General features: G+C 41.6%; 1 protein-coding gene across 9 annotated transcripts in view; it reads right to left on the bottom strand.

The window, feature by feature from the left end:
* Positions 1-22,692, bottom strand: part of FOXP1 (forkhead box P1) — a 386,554-nt gene that overhangs the window by 83,494 nt on the left and 280,368 nt on the right. For 7 of the 9 annotated variants that reach the window (XM_053897308.1, XM_053897311.1, XM_053897312.1 and 4 more), the window contains 4 exons: positions 14,254-14,391; positions 13,129-13,218; positions 7,322-7,475; positions 1,498-1,702 (listed from right to left, as the gene is read on the bottom strand). In XM_053897308.1, coding sequence (XP_053753283.1) covers positions 1,498-1,702; positions 7,322-7,475; positions 13,129-13,218; positions 14,254-14,391 — 587 coding nt within the window. The remainder of the gene's footprint in view (positions 1-1,497; positions 1,703-7,321; positions 7,476-13,128; positions 13,219-14,253; positions 14,392-22,692) is intronic. The other 2 variants (XM_053897310.1, XM_019428435.2) reach the window with 1 other exon arrangement.

Consider the following 22,692-nt stretch of genomic DNA (forward strand, 5'->3'; position numbering starts at 1 on the left):
TTTTTGTTTGTTTTTTAATTACAAAGACATCGTAAGAGATAATAAAGCAAGAGCTAAGACTGGCTTCCGGACATACAAATCTATCCTCACTGGAAACAACAGAAGCCACATGTGGCCCAGTGGCTCCACACAGATTCTTACAGTCCACCATTCCATCCTTCAATTTGTCCCAAACAGTCATTTAAAACACCTTTTACTTCCCCTATGTCTGCCACAGAAACTCCCAAGTGATCTTAAAGGGATCGTAGCAAGTTTCGGTTAAAACAGATTATCTCCATCTCTCAGACCCTCTCACGTTTTTAAGCTTGAACGTGACACACGCACACACAGGCACAAATATTCACATAGCAGTTTCTGTGATTACTGATCTCAAAATGGATAAAATGTTGCTGGTAGAGAGATACAAATCTAATTAAACCCGTGGGCTTCTTAATGCTCAATATTTCACGAAATATATGAAATTATATTTGTAATTGCTCAAGTGAAAAATATAATTAAAAAAACTTTCACTGAGTCATTTTTATTAAAAAAAAACAAAATACAGAATTTGTTTTTACTGCTGGAAGTGACATTTACTATCACACATTACTTTGAAAGTCTCTTTTCTTCTGTGTGGAGAAGCTGGGCATACGAAATAGATGGGAAATGGTTTAAAAATAGTACACTGAAAATAAATCTTTTTAATTTTAGGAGCATTATATATATTCCACTTCTGAAAAGCATTCAACAGTAGTATTAATGCTTTTGGGTGCTGAGATCCAGTAGCATGAATTAACAGCTTCATTTTCTTAGACCTCTTCTGCTCCCATGATGTATTCTGGCTATCTCAAACAAACGTGGCGTCGGCTAACATTCGAGTGAAGCTGAGGGCAATTGTAAAATATAAAGTGTTCACTTCCTAACAGGAATAGAGCAACTGAGACAGCACTGCAGTCCTCTTTGGAAGGGAAGACTTTATTCTTTTTTTAATTTGTGTGGATATACACGGATTGTGTGTGCATATACACAGACCCCTTCCAGCTCTCCATCCTTCAAACCTTCGCTGAGTATTCACCATGAAAAAGGCCTTCAAGGAGGGCAGTACAGAGCGACTAAATGCTACCTTTTCTTGACCTGTGACTCATAATTGCTAGTACCAGACTCTGCTACTCCCTTAGAAGGTGTTTCGAGCCCAGGAGTTCAGCTTGCGTGGGGTGAGCCCTTGGCCCAAAGAATAAGCCTGCACCCTTGAAATCCAACCCATGCAGGGAAAAACTAACTCTGCCTGGGTTCTTAAGCTTAAGGGTAGACCTATATAAGCGCTAATTCCATGTTGAAAAGGTGAAAATAATTAGATGCTTCACACCCAAACCATATTGAACACATTCTTAAAGTAATTATAGGCACATTCAAGTCACATGGATCCAATTAGGAATCGCTGAGATATGGCTGAACAAGGCCACCCACCCCGCCCGTGGCAGAGACCGTTCTGGACACAGCTCAGCGGCTCATTCCTACCTTTCCCTTTTGGGGGTGTGGACTGAGAGCTGTCCATTGGTAGAGGCATGTGGGTTCATTATTAAGGAGGTCTTGGAAGGTGCAGAGGAGGAGACACATGTCGTGGTCAGATCCAAACTGCTGTGATTGCTGCCTGCGGTTTCTTCTGCACTATGAGCACTTGTCACTTCTTTCCAGAGCTGCTGCAGTTCAGTTGGAATCATGCCTGAAACAAACAAATTGGATAATTAAATCAATTAACAGCTAATTCCGTCCTCTTCAAACAGTAATTAAATCAAAGAGTCAGTAAACAAAGCCTAGTGTTAGGGTTTTTTTTTTTTTCTTTCTTTCTTTCTTTTTTTTTTTTTTTTTTGGTGCGTGCGTTTTCCCCCCTCCCAAGTCAGGCAAGTACGGTCAGTAACAACCGTGTCCCCCCACTGAACAGCCGAGGTGAAGTGCCCTCGTCACACACAGAAGACCTCTGTGGAAAGGACTGCAAACACAGTTACTTTGCAGAGATGGTATGCTTCCATCCAAACTGTTGTTTCTAGATTTTTGAAAAGGAGATAGATGTTGTATTTTTAGACACAAAGAAGGGGCTCAAAATAAATTCGTTCAACTCTACTATGATGACAACAGGAACCACAAAATGAATAATTTTTGTGCTTAAGTCTTAAATGATGACAAATAGCTTTGTTATTAAATATAGTTTTTATTAATCACTTTTAGACATAAATTATGAATTCATATCGTCTTCCTGAAATGCTTTTCAACTTTTAACATTCAAATTGATTATACTATGATTATTTCATTAACACACCTATCTTCCTCATTAATTTTGGTTTCTAGTACCACATGCTTAATTGATGGATGTGTCTACTGAAAAACTGTGTAACTTTTTTTTTAACAAGTAACACTATTATTACTGTCATTTCTTAGATCAATGCTAATGAACCATTGCAGAATAAAATGCAAACATAAAATAAACTTGGAGTAATAAAGTTCTCTTGTGTCCTAAGGGGGTCAAAATGAACCTGGGTCTTGAGGAGTAAGTGTCAACCTGTATCTTCCCCAAGAGGAGACAGATACAGTACGTCGATCTCGCTATCATGGCCTCATCATTTTTATTTAGAGGCATGCCTCTACAGCCCATGATTTCCAAATCCCACCTCAATGCATATGCTAGCGCATACAGGCAGAGAAGAAAAAGATTCTACATGGTAGCTCACGACACCAACAAACAAAAAACAGCAGTTCCTTCTAAAGGACAGCGAAAGGAAATCGTAAACCCTGTACAGCATAAGGCAATTCCACATTAGAACTGGATGTCTGGACTGCAGTTCATTGTTTCAATCAACTGTAACACAGCTATCCTAGAAAGCCTGCCATTTTCTGACTACATAGAAGCACCCGAAACAGGCGTGTTTCTTACCAAACCTAAGGTATTGAATTAAAAAAGAAGGCTGTGTGCATTATATTCATTTGAAACACATAATAAAAAATGCCAAGGTCTAAATTTAATTTATTTTTGTCATTTAGAATACAATGGATAGATAATCATCTCAACGTGATCAGCCAAACATCTTTACTTTGCTAAACTGTTAAAGATTTTAATTATGCTAGCATTGGAGAGCACTGGTCTAATGAGGCAATGGACTCCAGAGAATCCGAGTGGTTAAGAACTGTGAAATGAGTCTGATAGGATTTTTTTATATTCACCGTGGATCGTTTGCATATCAAAGAGGAGTAAATTATTGCACAGCAGACCAATAACCTTCCCCGCCTTTCTGAGAGGAGCGTTAACAAAAACAGTTGGTCTCTCCTAACGGTTCTCCACGAAAATGTTCAAATGCTCAAGTATTTGCAATTAATATATATTATAAAAGGAGGCTTCCAATGATACATTAAGTGGTCAGATATTCTTAGAACGCATCCTCGACAGCCAACTCGGTTTTCTTCTCCCTTCATAAAAATCAAATGCCAATTATATTTTGATGGATTTTGTCCCAAATGAGCATTTAGTTATTAGGCATATTCAATTATTACTTGTCCCCTGAAATTAAGCCTCGGAGGCAAATTAAACAAAGGGAAAGGTCACTACACAATCCCGCGTCCGGTTCTGCTGCATCTGGGCTATTATTTTCAAACACCTTCCGAAGTGACATGTGGGATGTGTTTGTAGCTAACAGGCCTGCCACTGATGTCCGCACACCAACAATTACCTGTGAATATGGCTGACCCTCCGACCACTGTTTACTCAATTGAAACAAGAGTGAATGGGCTTGTCTGTGGATGATAGCATATTGATATAAAGCCACACAAGTCAACACCTATTTTTATTTTCCGGGGAGTAAATACACATGAAAAGAACAAGCCGCCTATTTTTCAACTCAAACTAATTGATTTCTGGGTCAGCTGCATGGGAGGTGAAAAAAATGGAAGAACACAGTTTCGAACAACTGCGTTAACACTTTCCCTCCAAGAAAAGCGGAACTTTGAAGTTCTTTGAACAGCAAGCTGTTTATCCAGCCAATAAAGACAAAGGCAAATGTCTTGTTACACTTGTTACACCTAAGAGTACATTAATGTTATTCCACTTTCCTTTTATTCCAGTGGGCTGGCAAATGCGTTTCATCACTCACAGGGGGAAATGGTAAATAAAACAGCAACTCACTGACAACAGGCATACTTTGGGGTCAAATTTGACTGTGATAATTACGTTTAAGAACATCCTCATCTGATCTACAGAGAGGCAGTCAAATCACTCTCCTCCATCAATGCTACACCTTGCTTGTGAGGTTAAACTGTTACTTCAGTGCGTACTATCTACAGGAGGATGCTGCTATTTGACAGCCGGGATCTCATGATAGAATTAAGACAGATAAAAGGCAAGCTAGTCACTCATCAGACTCAACGGTTATCAATTTTCCAAAAAGCATCACACATATTTCCAATGTGGTAGAAAGGAATAACGGTACCACGTTAAATTCATTATAGGTATATATACCAACCATGTAATCTACAGTTCCCATTTTAAAAATTCAAAGGTGGGAATAATAATGAAAATATACTTCTATACGGAATTACTGATTTTGGGGTGGGGGGGGGTGGGTTCAGATGCTTCAAGAAATCAGAGAGAAAAGCCCATGTGCTCATTATATAAACCGGAGAAGACTCTAGAGTACTCTTAAAAACAACAAAAACGTCCTTCCATTTCATAACATAATGCCTTCAGGCAAAAAAAAAAAAAAAAAGGCCTTTGAAATATTACTGTCTATTCATACTTTCATATTTATACATGTTTAAGGTGACTTAGCCAGGGCCATGAGCAGGTATGTAAAAGAACCCTGGTGACTGCATCACAAAGTGGCCACTACTGGCATTTGTAACACATAACCTCTGAGCCTTACTACATTTCTTTTTCCAGGACAACCGACCCCTTCATTATAAAAGAAAATGCAGACACAGGCTTAAAAAATGTATGTTGTGGGGACAGTTGACAGATTACTGCTCGTGGAACTCAATTTTACAACCCCAGGTATCACTGGCTCAAAGACAAACAGAGTTGATCAACCTTTTTTTGTCCTTGTACATCCATACCCAGGTGACCATGTTCAAGCAAGCAGAAAGTTGATTTAAACCTCATAATGACATCAGTTTTAAGCCATCATGTCTCTGATAAAAAAAAATTGTGTTGTAGTCCAACATGACTGAATTCTCAAGCCACTTTGGGCGACGGGGTAGGAGAGACAAAACCAGCCTCCGGATTCCACAAAAGATGGCAATGACAAGGGTAGCTCTCACTTCACTGCCAGAACAGGACTCTAGAAATACTGGATTTACATTTACGTACCTTGGGCACACATAAGGGCACCCCTTAGATTTTAAATACGCTTCTTCCTAATGGTGCAGGGGCTAATAGTTCTAGCAGATTGCTAAGCATATCAATCAATGCCATGACTAGTGAATTACCTACTGGTGTCTCTGATATGTTACTGCAGAGATTACACTTCATGCATCACCACATTCATTTCTTTCACATTACACATGAGCTTGTCTTGTCACTGCCCAATTGCCCTCTTTTGGACAGCTTAACTGATGTACTATAACAATGAACCTTAGTGAGCAAACTTAATAGTATAGGAGCGGTGGGAAAAGATGAGAGGTTGAAGCCTGAGTCCAGTGGGTGTGTCAGAACAGCCTGCAATGTTTCCAACTATAAACCCGAAGGTGTAATTAATGCACGTTGTAACATTTTGCAAGCACAAAAATGCATTAGGCGATGTGTCCTTTCCTCGCCCCTTGTATTGCTCGGTTACCAAATCTTCTATTTTGACAGCCGCTGGAGATGCTGATCATGTACCCAGTAGTTGAGCAGTAATGGCAAAAAGGGGAGGAGGGCCAAGAGGGACATGAGAGGGAAAAGCCCAGTTTCAGCACTGAAAACATAAACAACAACAAAAAACCCCGGAAGGAATAGAAGTTGGGTGTGGTTGACTCGAGAAAGATTCAAATGTAGACATGCCTCACTGGCTTCACATGACATCTAAAGTTACTGAACAAATGAGCAGGTCTTAATCACCATGAAGGGTGAAGGAGGTTCCCCAATTTCAACCCTCTTCAGAAGGTAAATGAATCTAAGACTTGACCAAAATTAGCTACTAGTCTTTAAGGCTCAAACATGTACATCCAAGCCTTTAGAATTAATTACAAAGCCTGGGGGCCCTGAGCCGGCAACTGAAACGTGCACAAGACGGGGGATTGGTATTTCAAAACATGGCAGGATACTTTCTTTCCTTCCATACTTTTCCTTCTTTCTGCCTCTGAATAATCCACTTGCATTCACATTACACATGTCCATGAGTTGCTTAAACCATGACGATGTCCTAAAATGGCTAGAATCCTCATCTGTTTCTGATGTTCAACATCCACTGTAATAACACGTCAATGGCTTTTCAAAAGAAATTTTGAAACCCATCAAATCTTGTTCATTTTCAAGGAACTCTAGTTTTTGAAAAGAAGAGCTAGGTATGCTAACTGTTCTGATGAGCGTAGAACTGAACTTGCTCAAAAACCAACAGACGTGGGGCACCTCCGTGGCTCAGTTAAGCGTCCGACCTTGGCTCTCAGGTCGTGATCTCACGGTCTGTGAGTTCGAGTTCCATGTCGGGCTCTCCCCTCTCAGCACGGAGCCCGCTTCCTAGCCTCTGTCTTCCTCTCTCTCTCTGCCTCTCCCTTGCTTGCACACATTCTCTCTGTCTCTCTCTCTCACTCTCTCTCTCTCAAAAATAAATAAACAAAAAACAACCAAGAGACGAAAGCAAATAAGCAATGAAAAAAAGAAAACCCAACCAAAGAGATGCATCTGGATCGCTGATCGAAAAATAAACCTGGATTTATCCCTAGCAATTAAAAAGTGGCATTTAAGGAAGCACTGCTAAGCTTTCAAACAGAACAAGTTACAGGACATAAAATACACCTCAACGTGGCTAACAAAAGCCTTCAAGAAAATTCATTCGTGATTCCAAGCCGACAACGCTGGACCTGATTAAAATGCTACGTCAAAGTGGCGCCGCTTTCTCGTACTCCAAGAAGGCGCCACAGTGGGATTCCTCTGCTACCGCTCAGCATCAGACCACCCCAGGTCTTCAAGCTGCCACCAACAAGCCCTTCATCCTGGTGACCTCGAGCAGCCTTTTCTCTGAAGTCAGCACACGCTTGCTGCAGGTGGACCGTCTCCCCACCGATGAGCTAGCCGGACTGTCCCAACGGATGGCCCCACCTCTGCCCCACGGTCTTCGCGGGGCCGCACCGCCAGGCTCACGGCCGGCTCACGGAGGCTTACCTTGCGCGAGGGGCTGCAGGGGAAGGGCGGGCTGCCCGGGCTGAATTGTGAGAAGGCCTTGGCGCTGCAGAGACAGGAGGTGCTGCTGCTGTAACTGCTGCATCTGTAGAAGCTGCTGCTGAAAAGCCAACTGCTGGGTAGCCACCTGCTGCTGCTGTAAGAGACCAGGAAGGAAAAGATGAGACGGCCGCTTCCCGGGGAAGTTTCCAAGTGTGGGTGTCTCGCAACACACTGCCACGGCCAAAGCCCGAGGCTTACTGGGGGCTAGCGGAGGACTCAGCGTCCAGGCTGGTGCAAAAAGGACAGCACCCGGGGCGCCTGGGTGGCTCGGTCAGTTAAACATCCGACTTCGGCTCAGGTCATGACCTCACGGCTCATGAGTTCGAGCCCCGCGTCGGGCTCTGTGCTGACAGCTCGGAGCCTGGAGCCTGTTTCGGATTCTGTGTCTCCTTCTCTCTCTCTGCCCCTCCCCCACTCATGCTCTGTTTCAAAAATAAATGATGATAAACATTAAAAAACTCAAAACAAAACAAAGGACAGCACCTATGACGTTTGAGGAGAATGGGGAGGGTGGGGGAGATGCTGGAGGCATTCCCTTTCTGCTGCCTGGGGCCCAGAAATATACTCTGTTGGTCCAGTCAGCTTTTCAAAACCTACAGTTAGTAAGTCCTGAGTTTTTAGAGTCGAGATGTGAACTTCCAGACTCTCCAATGTTCAATCACTCGCACTACAGAGAAGGAATGCACCATTCCAGTCTGCAGGGATTTGAACCCTGAACCTTGGGGGGGTATGGAATAACAAGCTGGTTTCCTCTTGCCTGCACCGGCAGCTTTTAACTACTCTGTTTATCACTCCTGACATAAATAAATGAGAAAAACTCAGACCTTTGAAGAAGAAAAACTTCATCTAATATTGTTAATTAGCCATGACAAACGATGAAATAACATTGTAAATCTTTCATAGAAACAGCCACTAGATTTTAATTACACACATTCATAATTTAGCAAACAACATCGTACTCCACTGTGAGTGTTTAATATGAAGGACACTTTAAGCTTCAGATGCCTTCACTTGGCTTTAGTTTCAGAAACCCCCAGGTCAGCTCGCCTGTCCTGCTTCACCCACCCCGCTTTGTTCTTGAAAAGAAGGGGCTTTACGGTATGATAAATATCTTTTTGTTGATTGGACAATGACAGGAGGAAAACTTTTGTTGTGTAAAACATCAATACATCATTCCTGTGTTTAGCAGGCCTCGCTCCAGCCAAAAAATATTAATGTAGATTTCCTCAGTAATTATCTGAGTGATAGAAAGATAATACAGCGCAGTAGTACAATAAATAGAAGGAAATTATCTAATATCCTTAATCTACTAGGAATCAAATCGAGGTGGAGGTCTTAGCCACATTATGGCTAACAATTATGAAAGGAGCCTTAACCCTTCCCAAACTGTGGCCCAAGAAAAAGGTTCTTAGAGAAAAGAACAAGACCCGTTTTCCTTCCTAATTCTGAGTATCATTCAGAACATCAGGGAGACTTTCGCAACTAGGAGGGACTACACAACCCTTTCAGAGGTTCTAATAACTATACTTTACAAACAACTGCATTCACTTAACCTAACACATGACCTTGATCTGATACATCCATAAAATGCTATGTGCATCAAGACCTTCTGATGCAAAAGTTCAAAGGAAGAGAAAAATGGTGGTTTCCTTTCGGTCTCCATGCAGTTTATTTTGCAGTAAAAACCGTCATTCTCATATTAGCAACCAATTTCAGACTTACTACCATGCCACTGAGAAAGTTAATTGAGTTTCACTCCAAAAAACAAATTCTATACCACTAACAACAAAAATTTAAATACATTTAAATGAAAAGCCAGTGTTTTCATTTTATGAACAGCATGCATAAAATGATCCAATTGTTTTCACCCCTTCCCAAGTTATCACATTAATGTAAAACCCAATGATAGTTATATTCGTGTCAAAATGATTTTTTCACTTCTCCAACAGATATTAATTCATGACACTTAAAAAAAAAGGAGGAGGAGGAAGGAAGAGAAAAAAACAACATGGATACACAATAAAAGATCGAGGAACCAGCTCTTCTTGAAGTCAAAAATAATGGAGAGGGGGTGCTGGAGTTTGGGGAGAGTGTTTCCTGTCTTACTGTAAATGAAATGTTTAAAAATTTTGTATTTATATAAAATGACTGATGGCTTTTCTGTTGTCTCTGTGGCCATCCCTAGGAAAAGCTCATGAAAGCTGTCCACGTTTGAAAAGCCAGGATATAAAAGTATACAAGGCCCATTGTCCAAAGAAAGAATTTAAAAGCAACACTGGTTGCCAAACTGTGCTCCCCACCCAGTTACCAAACACAGGATACGAGCCAGTTTGTTTACTTCTCACAATTGAATGCACACAAAAAAGGTCTCCACGCAGTCCCCTGGACAGGTCAGTAGTCAGTGTTAAAATGCTAAAATGCCCTGATAAACCTTGCATTTCAGATCCCCTCCCTAGAGCTGCAGTCAAAGGTCTGTTTTCCTTTCTTCGGCTCCTCCCTGCTGCCTAACATAAACTGTCATAACTGCCCGGACAAACGGCCCTTTTAAAACAATCAACCGAGCCTACCTCACCCGCACAGGATGGGATCTTTTTTTTTTTTTTTTTTTTGGTAGCCTGACTTAAAATTAATTCTGCCTTCAATTTTCCATACCCGTTCTGTCAAATATTAACGGGCAGTCACTTAAGAAGCTGTATGGGGGCTAGAGAAGGTCGTCTCCTAAGAAGGTCTTAGGTCTAACTCCATGGGGAGCCTAACTTTCTCGAGGAAACATCTCGAGGCAACTTTAGAAAAAAGTTGAGTAAAGATACATTGTTCTGGCTGGGGATCAAGTGTCTTACTGCAGAGGTCATCAAAAAGGGGAAAAGGGTGGCGGCGGCGGGGGCTGACGATTCAAAATTATGAGCCACTAATGACTGGGGATTCAGTAAATTAATATACTTGTTCCATCTGTCAACATCCAAGCTCAAACCTTGTTAAAATCATAACCACCAGTCCACATCCTGAAATTGCTACCATGTGACTCTATTTGACTGTAGCACAAAAGGACCACCACCTGGATGGGCATTTCAGGAGACTGCCCCCTTACCTCGGGAAAATAAGGGTCTCTTCATCGTGGTTACAAAAGCTGTCGGCCAACTCCAGGGGCACCACGAACACACACAGGGGGATCCAAGGAGACCCGCCCGCCGGTCTGCCTACCCCTCGGGATGTGAAGACGACCCATGTCTCGTATCACGTTCGCCTTGGGAGCGGATGACAAAAATGGGACCACAGCAAAGGTCCTGTCCTACAGATGCTGAAAAGGCTACTACAAGGTCTCACCTCCTCCTCGTTCTGGTCCAGAGTTCTCCCTTCTCTCCCGGGCTCCCTTTCCAGACTCGGACACCACCATCCTAATTGTGTGCCGAGACGCCCCCCCTTGCTGACAGCAGCAATTTGGGCGAGTTAACTTTTATCCTTCCTTCTGCTGTGTAACTTTCGCCTTCACATTTCTTTATCTGCCCTCTGAGCTCATCTGAACTTTCATGTTCTCTCAGCGTGCAGACGTGCATTCCAAACTATGTCTAACAGACCAAATAAGAGGTTAATAAGAAGTGGCAACAGAAAGAAAAAACACAATCCCTGGTAACTGATAAGAATGACAGTGGCAGCCCTTTTTTGTTTGTCTTCAAATATAGAGTTAAAGATCTTTAAAAAACTAAATTTTGATGCCTTTGAAAAGAAAGAAGCACAAAATAACAACAGGGGGTTATTGCCTGCGAGCCACAGGGGAGAAACTCCATAATTCTTATTCTCCCTTTTGAAGGCTGTTAGAAATCGGATTCAAAAAAGCAACAGCAGAAGGGGAAACCTCTTGAGGCTGTAACCATTTCCTGTGATCATGCATAATGTGCTTCAAAAGTGGGTTTTTACCAATTCTGTTGATCAATTGCACCTCCTTCATATCCCTTCTTTTTTCTGCTGTGTTTACATCTGATGTGACTCAATGACAAGCACTGTCTGAGACTGTGAAACAGGCCTGTCATGTTGATTTATGGGCGCATCAAACCACAACTTGTCCAAACTGAAGCTCGCAGTTCATTAATTAGAGAGTTGTGACTTTGAAGTCAGCTTTCAGACTGTGGTTTTTAACATTTGGCTTAATTTATATGCTCTTGAATGTGGATCTCTAAGGAAAAAACTGAAATTCCCTTCTTGTCTTTGAACTTCTTTTGACCGCACAATAATCATTTCTTTGTCCAGAGTGATGCCTGCAATCCCAGAGTCATTAACGCGCATTGAACTGCCACTGATGAGTAAGCCCTACTGAATTAGAAAAACAGCCAGCAAAACAAAGCTGAGAGCCTTCTGCACAGTGATATCTCACAATTACATGCCTTCCCTCCCTGTGCCATTTCCATTTTAATTACTGTTAGTCCTTTAGATTTACATTTTAGACACTTTTTAATCTGTTCCCTTTTTTATTAGAGCAGCGCCCGGTAGCGTGCCACTGTACTTAGGCTGTGTCCGCGTTTTCATTGAAACACCTCCTCCCCTTCACCCCCAAACTGCCCCTACTCTGCGGGGGTTTACATCCAGGCTGCTGAACAGGACTCCAGGGTGAAAACTTGGCAGGGCGTGGATAAAGTACCCAACTGATGCTGAGGGAGGAGCCGGCCAAGGAAGAATGTGTGCGTCATTCCCAGGGTGGAAAATCAGTGCTGCCCAGCATTCACACTCACGTGAGGGGCAGGGATGTGGAGAGTCGCGGTGTAAGGCTCCCGCCAAGCTAACGGAAGGGGCTGCTTGCTTAGGGCCAGCAAAGAAGCTGTTAAATTGGACAGTGAGCTGTTTGTTTTCCAAACTCCCAACTGTGTCATCCCAAGGTGAAGAGGTGAAAAGAGTTCCAGTCCGTTGTAAGAACGTGAGGAGGCCAAGTTACATCGGATAACTCTGGAATCCGTAGGAAGATGTCACGGTAAGGCACACATGCACACTGAGGCTCCTCGCCTGGCCTTCACCGACATGGAACTGGGAAGGTTAGACACGGAAACCCTCCCTGGGAAGGCCTTACCGCTTACGGAGCTAACACTGTCACCTCGTGGGGTGGTACGGCCCATGCAAGGACCGCGCGCTCTCACACAGTGCTGTGCACAGAGGAGCCACGGTGATGTGCTTTCATGACGCGCCAGTCATCCGAGCTCAGAGGACCCTTCCCTGTAACTCACACCGTCTCCTACCTGCCCGGAGCGATTGCCATATGCATGTCACTTGTGAGAAGAAGTTAAACGGACAGAGACAGGAATGCTGATTCCTGCTCTAACTTTACTGTTTGTCCAACCTCACAAGAGCTTACTCTTGCAAAGGAAAGGGCCATCCCCACACACCCAAGCTCCCTGAGCTGGGGAAAATGTCAGGTGTGTGTCCAGGTGAAACTGTGCTGAACGCGCTGCACTTGCCCCACAGGTCCAACTCGGCCCGCGGCTGCACCAGTCTGCCAAAGGAGCCTCGAAGGTTCTGCCCGCCATCCTGCTTCCCGGTGCTCCCCAGTGGGGCACCTGCCGCAGTGCCAGCATCAAGCCTGGGGCAGCAAGCAAGCGGAACCCAGAGAAATCTCAGAAAGAACAGGACACTAACTCTCGGCCTGAAAGCTGAGAACCGATAGCTCAGTTGTGCAATCATTTAAAAGATGAATGACAGTTTAATAGCCACTAGATCGTCCTCCGGGATCTGTGGTTTGAAAGTAAAATATGTATTGTCGGTACCTCTTTAGGCTGTTTTCCAGCATGTTGTTGTTGTAAAAGTTGAAGCTGCAACTGTTCCTGTTGTTTTTTATAAAACTCTTGAAGCTGCTGCTACAAAGGAAAGAGAGGGCGGTAAGTAACAGAGGGTAGCGCCAGCCCACTGTCCCTTTCGGTGCCATCCACAACTGTGATTTGAAAAATAGCATCCTTTTATCTGTAACGGCCTGACCTTTAGCTTGAAACGCGACAGTAAATTTCAGCGCACGCTGACTATTCCTGGCATCATTGTTTGAAAAGTAATCTCCAAAATGAACTGGTGAAAAACATACCTTTTTCTACACAAACTAATTAAAATAAAGCAAGGGATGACCTTTGGTTGTACAACAAAGCCAGAGTGCCCTTGCGGGGAGAGAGCCTGGCGGATCGCTACTGTGCAACGTGCGCATGCTCTCTGGATGAATGGGGCCGGCCGGTGTGGTGGGCTGGTCACGGTGTCTGTGCCAACAGCGTGAGCAGCTTCCTCTGCCTCCTGTCCCCACCACCTCAGCTCAGCAACTTGGGTCTCTCTACTTCTGAATCTCATCTCTTGGGTTCAGGTGTCCGTGAAGGCTGAGTATTAGGGCCCCGGGGCACAATGGCAGCCGGAAGCGCATGTCTGCCTCAGCACACATCACTGAAGTCAAGTGAACCCTGCCCCTTCAAAGGAACCAACTCTGCGACGCCTCCGTATGTCTGAGAGTAAAACTTGTGTGAGCTTCTGAGTTGACACGGGGACTTCGAGAGCTGTCACGGTTAAACGTGCTCCCCATTTCGCTTCAGCTCCCACCATTTACAAGCCCCTGGGCTTACCACACACAAGAGCGTCAAGCCATCTAAGTCTTATAGAGTCCAATTACAGCCCTGATCTCAGTCCGGCGGGGACTCTCCGGGACCCGACCCCCAACCCCCCCACCCCGTCACTTCAGGCGGGGTCCCTCCCTTTCCGGGATGCAAACTAAAATCGATTATTCAGGGGTCCGACCTGCTCCCTGAGTCCTGCCCCAGCCACCCTGCTCTGCTTTTCCTTCACTGGGAAGAGGAACTGATCAGGGGCAGGGAGGGGCGGATGGAGTCACCGGCCCTGCGAGGAGGAGGATGGGCGGTTACCTGTTGGAGCATGAGGGCCTGCTGCTGCTGGAGGAGGACCTGGAGCTGCTGAGGGCTCAGCACCTGTTGCTGCAGGATCTGCTGCATTTGCTGGGGAGTGATAACTTGAGGTGTCATCATAGCCACTGACACGGGAACCTAGAACGTTAATGAAGGATAAATAGGAAGCCAGGAAATGGCGCGCACGCAGCACTCAGCCTTCTGGGGTCAACGGCAGACTGTCACGAGCCTGCTTCAAGAACCGACCGGTTTCCCACGTGCAGGGTGTTTCTCTAGAGGGGACGGGGCAACCGATCCTATTTCATCGATTACGGACTTTATGTGAAATGAAGAAAAGCACAAGAAGACCTCGCAGCACTGACGGGTGTGCAGACCAGTCTTGCAAGTGGACAAGCAGTCAAGGCTTAACAGATGCTACCTGGGGTTCCGTGAGAACGATGTCAGTTTAGTAAGAGTCTCTGGTGACAATTCAGCTGCGGGAAGTTTCATACAGACTCGAATTTTGTTTCAGGGAAGAAGGCAAATGGGAATCAGTGCCTTCTCGGTGGGAGCTGATATGATCCACTGACTGTGTGGACAGTGATGTTAAGGACAGTCAATGAACGCTTCGTCTTGTGGGTAACTGAACCCTGGACACACCTTGCAAACTTCAACACAGACCTTTCCTATGATGCCTTTTACCCTTCCTTATTCACCCGGCATACAGATGTCTCCATTCTTTCATATTCCGTGTGATACCATTAAAAGCTGCTTTCCATGACATTTCTGTGACAAACAGCTACAGTGATGAACTTGATAGCATTTCATATTTGCAACTGTTAACACGTTTCTGCACGGGCATCTTTGCAAGGAACCTGCACACTGTATCTGAAAGGATGATGTCTTGTTCAGATAAAACACTGACATTAAAATGACAGGCTGTCTTGGCCAAGGTTACACAAATTGTATTCAAGCGGATACCTAATGACAATGCTATGAATTCTGCAAGCTTTCTAGAATGTAATTTAGCTATTCAAAATAATCACTGTACTTGTGTTTAATTTGCAGACTACATGAGAACCATTTTGTCAGTCCCCGTAATACAAGAAGACTATTTCATGAAAAATCGCCCCCCCCAAATAAAAAGGAAAGGGAAAAAAAAAAAAAACAATGAAAGAAAAGACAAAACCTGTATGTCTTCTAACAGTAATATTTAAGCATCTTACTTTTCTTTGGTTTCTAATCAAACATATGACAGCAAGAAGCTAGGAGCAGTAAAGGATATACTTTGTTAAAAAGGATCTCCTGTCATCTCATGTATTACAATAAAAGGTAATAACATGTTTTGCACTTTGCCTGTGTGCCACTTAAAAAAAAAATCTGGCAGACAATAGCTGATCAGAAGATAAAAGAATTAAAAAAATCTTTCAGGGGAGCAGTAAGCAAAAGGGAGAAATGCAGTATTAATTTTATGTAACATAATGTCTTAATACGCAGTTTATCTTGACTTTTTCACATGATTTGTCCTGTCATTTGCATAGCGAGCTCTCATTCCTAATTTCACAGTCATTATGCACTGATGTCCCGATTTCTCAGCATCACTAATTTTGATGAACTAAAAATGGTTCCTGAAGGTCAGATTCATGTACAGTGAACATCCTCCACTGTTGTTGTGGGCATGTTTTGTGCGAGGGGATGTTTATGTGCAAGTTTTGCCTTGTTTGGAAAACATGAGCTAGAACCTTTGAAAAATTTCATTCACCTAACTCTGGAAGGTCATCAACAAATTCTTCCTATTGCTGTGGCCTTTTAAGTGTAGATGTAGATACACTGTAATTTAAAACAGATGGGTATGTCTGAATATTTTTATATGCAAAAAGGGACAGATGTATATGAATGGATAAATTATCCTTTTAAAAAGCTACTCTGCAGCACGAAATATCACCAATGATTAGAACAGTGAACTTGCCTTCAATCTAGGGCAAACACAAGAAGGCATTATTAAAACATCTAACCATCTACAAATTAATTCCAATTAGTCTACTTTGTCTTCACACACAAGAAACTTTTTGAATTTTTCAAAATGTATTGAGTGCCAATCACTATCTTGTGAGCTGCTAAAGCCAACATATCACAATAGAAGTTTACTTTTCCTTGAGAGTTGCATCATCACACAGGCAGGTTTGATTAAGCAAACAAAAGAACCATGTTTAAGGCTTCTTTTTTCCTCTGCGTTTCTTGGATGATGTACAATATAAATATTCTTGGGCCAAATTTCTGATGGTGATGAACAGGAAAACAGACAGGAATAGGGTGGTGTAAGATCGAAACTGGTGATGGACATGAAATTAACAGTGTTATAACAGAAGTCATCATAGGAATAATCTATCTCTTGGTCACAATTTTTAAAAGAACTATGGAAAGCCTATGTTTGAAAGGGGCACAAGAGAAGTTTTGGGGCTGATGGAAATGCCATCTATCTTGACTGGGGTGGTAGGCACACAAATGTACTCAACTGCCAAATTCTTCCAACTGTACTGAGTGCATTTTACTGTATGTAAATTATAGTTCAATAAAATCGATTTTAAAAGTTAAAAAAAAATAAAAAGGACTGACATATACAGACACAGGACTGACATAAACCCTTACATACAGCCAATAGTTAAACGTGCTTTTCCCAGGGTTATTTATTCAATGTTTGCAGTCATGTTACTGAACAGTAAAATGAACTTGAGTCTCCTCTTCTTTTTCCCTTTGGACATTTTGATGGAGGTGCTGATGAGTAATAAAATGCTAAAGCAGCAGGCACAGCCAAAGGAGAGAAAGAGGCAAGAAGCCTGAGTAATCCTCCTGCCTGGTGATCGGGTCTCTGAATAACCAGAAGTGGGCTATTATATCCTGATAGCCTTAACTTGGCTTTTACTATCTGAAACCACATTTTCACACCAGTTTGCTTGTGAGCCTTTCAAAGGTGGGTTTGAGCTTAATTTATTAGAAATGTGATAAAACTGAGATTTCCCCAGTTTCTGCTCCGACGTGTCTCGAAAATAGGTTATGGAAGGCTTTAACAAACATATCCAAATGGACCAGAAATCACTATGACATAGAAAAGAGTGTGGGGGGGGGGGGGTGAAATCTGAGCATAGCTTAAGGTTTTAAATAGTTAAGAAATATAGCCAATGTATCCCATCTCTTAACTCCCAACGTCCAACTTTTTCATGTAGCTAGTCCCTACTAATACTAGGAATCAAAGGGCGTGCAGTACCAGCAAGAGGCTATTATAGCCCACACTTTATTGCCCATTACTACTGAGGTCATTAGCGGCAAGAGTGATTGTACCGGTCTTAACCTATTGATCACTGTAACTACTATCATTTAATCCTGTGTTGAATGTCTGGAAAGCAGCTAAAGGCACACAAGAGAGAGTGCTTTAGCATTGAGAAATATGGCCAAAGCTTAGAAATTACACTTTGATTCATAAAATCTAGCCAGTGGTTTAAATCAATAGTATTTAAAACAGTCATGTGAGTTTTTAACTACAGTGTTCTACTATTTATGGGCCCCTCTATGAGAGTATTCAGTCAAAACCAAATTTTTTTTTCCCCCAGATTCTATGCCATTTACCATACTCTCCTTGAGATAAAAACAATAAATTCTGATGTTTTTTTGTGCTACGGGGCTCATGCCTTAACTGGGAGTTTAAACTAATTCTTGATTTCTTTCTCAAATGACAATTTAAAAATAGTGCAAAAAAAAAATTATATCCCTGATGCTGTAACTACCTTAACTGTTTGAGAATATAGAAATGAGTATGTTTTATGAGTTAACAATGAATCATAGAAGGCAATTTATGAAGAACTAGAATGATTCTGTCTAGCTGCCTTCAGGGATCAGAAATTCAAATTAAACTTCTGGCAGACATTTAAAGAATGCTAGCATACAAAACTGAATTTAAAAAAAACACACACACACACACACACAGTTAACACTCTTTCGTTGAGTTTCAAGAGGAAATCGTGAATTAAACACACACACACACACACACACACACACACACACACACACACACACACACAGCACGATAGATACACTGTTGACTGATACCATTTGGGTGTGGCCGGTCCCAGGTGCACATGAACCTGCGGGAATGGCAGAAATTCAGCTGTGCCTGGCCCTCGGAACGCTGCTAGTATGGACCTGCTACTACCTTAATACCAGTCACTGGGAAGACGTCCTAGCATCAGCAAGTGCTGGTGAAAGCCCGGACACGGCTGTGTCAGTTCTGCCTGATACAGTTTTCTTTTACTTCACATTGACTTTCCATCATCTGAACAGGGCAGAGGACTATGAAAATAATATGCCTTGTTAGTTTCTTTTACTCCCACTGGGGAAAGGCAGGTGATGGGGAGGGGGAAAATATCTAAAAAGCAAACAAACAAATAAAAACGCCCATAGAAACAATACTCGTTTCTAATCTAGGAGACAATTGGAGGAATTGGGTGGGAGGAGAGATGACACGATATAAATACTGGAAATAACATGCTATCATTTTTTTCTTTCTCTTTACCCTCACGTTAACGACAAGTAAATACTGTCCGGGGTAAATACACATCAATTTTGTAATCAGCATCTTCTCATAATTGCTATGTGTACAAATAATGAAAATGAGAAGCCAAAAAAATTTAAGTACTGTTTTATTTCCATTAATCTGGATTAATAATTTAGAAACTAATTTTAATCTCTGCTATTTACCACATGTATGTCCCAGAAAACTTGAGTCCCTTCCAGACTTCAGGCTGTGTACGGATGAGAACTGACCAGGTTAGGCAGTGCTACCTGGTTCATTAATTAACAACAGCAAAACAAATTAAATTAGAAGGCGCCAGAACACCAACACCAAACCAAACAAAGAAAGTAGCTCCATTAAAAAAATAAAACAAAAAAAACCCCAAACTATGCCAAATTTCATATGACCACATAGATGCCAGCCTGTGTAAAAGAAAATAAATACTGCACCGTTACCCCTCTGAAAAAGATCACTTTTCATAATTAATAAGCCAAAGGATACAACTGATATATTGGCAAACAGAAAAGTTAGGAAGCTTCTATCTATTCCCCATGGTATTTAGAAAGAAAGAAAGGAAGAGGAAAAAAAAAAAAAACCATACACACAGATACCATGCAAGGTAGCTGTATCATGGAGGAAAGAAAATACATTTCTGACATAATATTTCAGTCTTCAAAAAATAAAAAAAAAGGCCTGCTATTCATGTGGAAAGTATAATTCTGTTTCATTATGGAATTCTGCTTTTTTGTAGAACTCTTTTAGACTTAGCTATTTTGCCACAATACTGTACAAAGCATTAAGGCAGGTAATGGTTATTATATTAATGCAAAATCATCTAAGTAGTCAGTCATTAGCATAACTGTTCTCTCAGTAACAATACAACCACCTATTAAAATTTTAGAAAAAAAAAAGACCTCTTTAAAATGCAATTAGCATTTCATTTTTTATCATTTTGTTTATTACATTCTATCAAGAGAGGCTATCTTTCTTTCAGGAAGAATTGTATGGCCAAGACTTGTCTGCCAATCAGGAGTTATTTCAGGTTATCATCCCTAATAAGCAATCTCTGGCAAAGCTTCTCAGGTCTCTTTTGTCTTTAAATCTTAAAAAGTGGCAGAAATTCATATTTGTTTACAGCAGAGGCATTAGTGGAAACTCAACTACTCTCCTGTAACATTTCCCATGGATACAAGGTTACTCCACTAAGTGCCAGCGTAATTGTTTTGGCTCTAATAAATATCAGATTCATTTGCATAAAAATGTAAAGTTTACATAAATTAAATCACTTCTCCCATTAGCGACTGTTAAATACAGGAAACAATGGAAGCTACATATGAAAATAATCATCCAATAAGCACTGATCTTGTCAACTTAACAACTATTATTACTATTATTTAAATCAAGAGAAAATGCCTCTTCTTTCCTTCCTCAACCTTTCTCCTGTAGGAGCGATGTAGTAGTGTACGGTAATCAAACCTGCTATGACATTTTATATTAACAACAACAAAAATCATCTTTAAGGGCTGCAGATAGGAGGGGGGGGCACACCATCCCAAGCAGGAACCCCAGGAAAGAGTCCATCCACAGTTCTTTAGCTCCTGAAGAGAAATGGTAGGGGCCTGGGCTTAATAACTTCTCTTACATTGAAGCATTATTCAAAAATAGTGAGAACAGACAGTAACTGTACCAGTGCTATTTGAGATACATACATGATTAGAATAAAAGAATACAGTTTGTACAAACAGTTGCGGACTGATGGATACTGTGCAAGGAAGAAAAGTAAAATGTTTACCTTTTGTCCATAAAACAATTTTCTAAGACCAAGAATTAAATTTGCAAATCCGTATGCCCCACCACCTGCATTATGAGATGGAGAGGGGAGGACTATCACTGGATTTAAACAGGCAGGTAGGCCAAAATTACATCATTCCAAAGTTTTAAGGCCTCACCGGCTGTGCAATCACCCTTTTTCAGAGTTACAACTTAAGTTTCTCCAATTGTGCACTTTCTCACGCCTGCTTCCGACACCTGCACCTTATACATTGCAGTTAAGCTAAGGGGTGCAAATTAGATTCTAATGAGAAAACATCAGTTGCTTCTTTGACAATCTCACCATTCACTGATTTATTTCTAATGAAGACAAAACCCAACCAAAAGCTCCCCACGTGTTAAAGGTCAAAATATGTTCAAAAATGCCTAGTAAAATCAAGGCAAATGGGAAACCCGTGAGGACCCACCTCATGAAGTGGTATGACAATTAGAGTAATTGTGCAAAAAACCATCTACGGGAAAAAGTAAAAGGAATTAAGCTGCCACAGCTGTAACAGGTTAGATGAAAAAAATCAAAATTTAATGTATTCTCCCCTGTGTCATCTTGTTTTGTCAAGACATCAAATAGAATTGGGAAGTACAAAATAACAAGCCCTTGAGAAATCACAGCAGCCGACCTTTTTGATGTTGTTGATTTACCTTGTTCTCAGTTATTTGAACAATGATGTTTTAGATTTAAGGGCAAGATAAAGCTTAAAAATTAAAACATGATACCAAGGTATCCTTAAAAAGTGCACCCTAACATTTAGCCCGCACAGTCACTGATGAGGTGCTTTTAACCAGATTTGAAAGTGAGGTACAGTACATGTGTTCAATATTCATTTTTCTCATTCCAAATTAATTTCTCTTCAAACAAACTGCCAGGTTGGAAGAGGGACTCAGAGAAGATTATTCCTAGGATCCTAAAGTGGAGGCCCAGTTTAGCTCCCTCCAGACAATTCAAGTCCCCACCATGTGCAGAGGATCTTAAACTAAGAGGTACCTGAATTTTTTTTTTAAATGAAAGAAAATAAAGCTAAATGAAGAATGCCATGTATGAGGGGGGGAAAAAAAAGTATTTGCACACTACGGAATGACTAAAACGAATGTCCAGAAATATCACGCTGCTTGCAAGAAAAGAAACCTTTCACCAAACAAAAACACATTTAGTTTAGGGAGCTATGACCACCTCCAAATCTAGCCTGGGAGGTACACATGAAGCTGCACTCCTTCTTTGCCCCCAAAGATTTACAGCTCATCAGCAACATAATTCCAGCTTTATATGAAACATTATGTACAAAGGTGTATAAATTCAATATATCACAAGATAGCTTTCTCTAATTCTCATATGCAGACAGCTTCTTCTACTAGAAATACAGACGAACCAAAAATTGCAGGAGTTCAAAACAGCTGATTAAAAGGCTCTAAAGGTAAATAAGGCAGTATGTACAAGCTCTAGCAGAATCTGTAAAACCTGGACTATTTAAGAGCTACTTAATGATTATTCCTTGCCACCGAATTCATATGTTAACATGTAACACACACAGATGCAATTTACGTATTTATTTATTCCAACCTTCTCTGGTCAACTGTGCTGCCTTATCCCTTGCTTATAAATCAAAGAACTACCAGAAGTGGATTCTAACTGGCTGTGATATTTGGCCAGTTACTCAGAGCCTAGTGTTAAGTTTCTCTTTACTGATGTTCATCTACAGCTAAACCACATAATAAAATAAATCCCTCCAACCTCCTTTTTCGCCAATTCCAATTTTACTCAAATTTTAGTTCAAGCTGAGAAGCTGGTCACAATATTGTCTCCTGATTATCTCAGAAACATAGTAACTCAAACACACTCCTGCCACAATTAACCAAGATAAATCTGGAATTTCATTGCTTTTAATTAATCTGGATTTTAATTTCATTGTATCTTGTAATTGTGTGGAGGCTGGCTGAAAAGTTGCAGAACTGGTCAGTGTCATGAAAGAGTTTATCTTTCAAGTGACAGCTCCTGACAGCGTGTAAATACAAGGCAGCAATGGTGAGCGTTTTGTTTTTAAGGTACATTTAACTGCAAACAACAACAA

The sequence above is a fragment of the Panthera pardus genome, unplaced genomic scaffold, assembly GCF_024362965.1.
Source record: "Panthera pardus isolate Hobbes unplaced genomic scaffold, ASM2436296v1 HiC_scaffold_8, whole genome shotgun sequence".
Classification (NCBI taxonomy): domain Eukaryota; kingdom Metazoa; phylum Chordata; class Mammalia; order Carnivora; family Felidae; genus Panthera; species Panthera pardus.